We start from the raw sequence: 2,580 nt of genomic DNA, 5'->3' as shown, positions 1-2,580 counted from the left end.
TACATTTCGCATGAAATATACGGTATCCTTGTAAAGAAGACCTACAGACAAATAAAACTACTAGTACTACTACTACTGCTACTATTACTAATACATGGTCACCTTTATTTACGATGCAGATTTCCACTATGTGAGAAATATTGTGAATTATCCCAAGGCTCAAAGATCGATTTCTCACAAGTCACGCAATGTAATGTTTTGGTTAGTTACAATATCTCTGGCCCGCTGAATTCGGCGCGAATCATCCAAACAGAAAGACGGTTTGTTACGGTGGAATAGTGTCGAGTCTTTCGTTCTGTGTTAATCGTCCATTGCTTTGATCCAGAATGACAGAAGCAGCAGTGAAAAACACAAACTGCATAACACTTAAAGGATCAGCTAAACTTGTTGCGGAATATCTGAGTGAGTTTTTGGTTTTGTGCTGTAACGGTTTTTAATGTGTATCAATTTATGTTTATCATGTATGCGACCTAGCTTACTTTCAGTTCAGCACAACTTAATAATCCATTATTTTATCCTTGTAGATTATGGGATTAACAGTATATTGTATCAGAGAGGTATTTATCCCTCGGAAACTTTCAGCAGTGCTGAATACTTCGGTGTTACTATTCTCATGTCCCAGGACGAGAAAGTTAAAGATTTTCTTAAGGAGGTACTTGGCCAAGCTCAAGGTACGTTACACGATTCGCTTGCCGAACCGAAAATAACCAGTAGGTTGTAGTGTGTGGATGTCGAATTATGCCGCAACATTCTATTTCACACTTTTCTTTGCAGAGTGGTTGTTGAATAAAAAAGTGGAAAAAATTGCACTCACAATCACTGATGTGGACACCAAAGAAATCATGGAAAGATGGGATTTCAAAGTCCAGTACGAGAATAGTTCGAGTTTTGACAATCCAGACAAAGAAATTGGAAATAAAGATCTCCAGGTCATTCAGAGAGAAATAAGAGATGTGCTGCGACAAATCGCGGCGTCCATCAGCTATTTACCACTATTGGATTGTATATGTGAGTGTTTTCATTTTCACCGCAGTAAATATGTTGATATTAGGGTAAATGCTTAGTTACGTACAATGCAGCTTTTTAAGTCCTCTAAGTTACTTAAAGTTCGTAGTTTGTCCAAATCTCTTTTTGTTCCACAGTAAGGTGCATTGGTATATAGGACTACTATATCATTTCTTATTCGTGTAATATAGTCATAAATGGTACTGTTTTCGAACTGAGGTATTAATCCAATCTACTGATGGGTAGCAAACTTGAAAGTAGAGCAAATCTGATGTTAGATTGCCAGTAACACTAATTGTTCAAAGATTTACTGGAGAGGTTCTAGAGTGGACTCCATATACCCTTACACACTTCACAGAAATAATTCCTTTTCCCCAGAATATGATACTGTAACATATTAATGAATGAAAACAGGAAGTTACTTGGTCACATACTCGTCTAGAAAATCTGATATCTGTAGTGGGAAACGTGCTGAACTTAAACATTAAATCTCTGTGTGACATACAACTGTAACTTATGGTTTTAATTGTCTAAAGATGTAAAATGTTTTAAAATTGCTTCATTCCTTGATTAACCACATTACAATTTTTGATGTTGCAGTTGGTCTTTCGCACTACAGATCTCTGTATGTTATCTGTCATTAATGGCTTATTAGTTTCTTTCCAAGCGTTCAGCAAATGTAACAAAAGCTGTGTTACATTAAAATAATAGATGTAGGTGAGCTATATTTAACAGTTGGAAAGTAGCTGTTATATTTTTGGGCTGAAATTGTTGCAGGTTCGTTTGATGTTTTGATATACACTACTGCTGACTGTGAGGTGCCAGATAAATGGAATGAGACAGAGCCTGCATTTATAACAAATTCGCAAGAAGTAAAGCTGCGCACATTTTCCACATCATTACATCGTGTAGACACTTTAGTGAGCTACAAAGCTTCTACGTAATGAGATGTGTGAGAACCATGTGGACATTTATTTATTCATAGTTACAGTGCAGCATACATTGTACTGTAAATTGATATGACTGATCAGATTTTTTAGGTGTAACTCACTTGTAAATATACACATTTATTAAAAATTTCCCACTCTGTTTTTTGTATATGAATTTAGAAACAGTTTAAATGTTGCTTATTTTGTATAGACCCATTTTAGTCTCGTATTCAGTGTAGTAAATTCAAATAATACTGTTCCATTGAAGTTTGCCTGAAGTTCTTTACAGTGTATAGTAGCTTTGTAATACATCACATTTTATGTTTGGAGAGAGCTCAAGTGTGTTTTTTATTGCTTTGTTTTAGGATAATATTAGACATTTGTATATGTGAATGAATGTTTTGTATAGTTTTAAAAGATGACAATTTTGCTAATACAGAGTTTGGAGATATACAGTTTGATTTAATCCATTACACCCACTCCCTTAATGAGCTTTCCATGAAACTTGACTGTTAATGAAGACTTCAGGTGGATAGCATCATGTGAACATGGTTGATGCACGTTTTAGAGAAACTCCTTTTTGATTCTTATTGTTTTTACATGCTGTGGCCTCCCCAGTTTATATGTCGATGATAGTAATTTTTGT

At 35.1% G+C, this 2,580-nt stretch overlaps 1 protein-coding gene across 1 annotated transcript; it reads left to right on the top strand.

Moving 5' to 3' along the window:
- The first annotated feature begins 229 nt into the window (after positions 1-229).
- On the top strand, positions 230-2,309 carry LOC126203364 (mitotic spindle assembly checkpoint protein MAD2A). The gene is made up of 4 exons (XM_049937661.1): positions 230-402; positions 525-671; positions 775-1,008; positions 1,783-2,309. Exons 1-4 carry the CDS (start codon positions 327-329, stop codon positions 1,947-1,949), a joined length of 624 nt encoding a protein of 207 aa, XP_049793618.1. The 5' UTR covers positions 230-326; the 3' UTR covers positions 1,950-2,309.
- The last annotated feature ends 271 nt before the right edge of the window (positions 2,310-2,580 follow it).

This window comes from Schistocerca nitens, chromosome 9 (assembly GCF_023898315.1).
Source record: "Schistocerca nitens isolate TAMUIC-IGC-003100 chromosome 9, iqSchNite1.1, whole genome shotgun sequence".
In the NCBI taxonomy this organism is placed as follows: Eukaryota; Metazoa; Arthropoda; class Insecta; order Orthoptera; family Acrididae; genus Schistocerca; species Schistocerca nitens.
The sequence above is the reverse complement of the archived record's forward strand: the minus strand, read 5'-3'. Positions and strand labels throughout refer to the sequence as shown.

Bases quoted from the DNA above. Each gene is read 5' to 3' on its own strand.
- LOC126203364 (XM_049937661.1), top strand. From the start codon at position 327: ATGACAGAAGCAGCAGTGAAAAACACAAACTGCATAACACTTAAAGGA. The intron at 672-774 runs GTACGTTACACG...TTTTCTTTGCAG, and splicing joins GGTACTTGGCCAAGCTCAAG to AGTGGTTGTTGAATAAAAAA. The intron at 1,009-1,782 runs GTGAGTGTTTTC...AAATTGTTGCAG, and splicing joins ACCACTATTGGATTGTATAT to GTTCGTTTGATGTTTTGATA.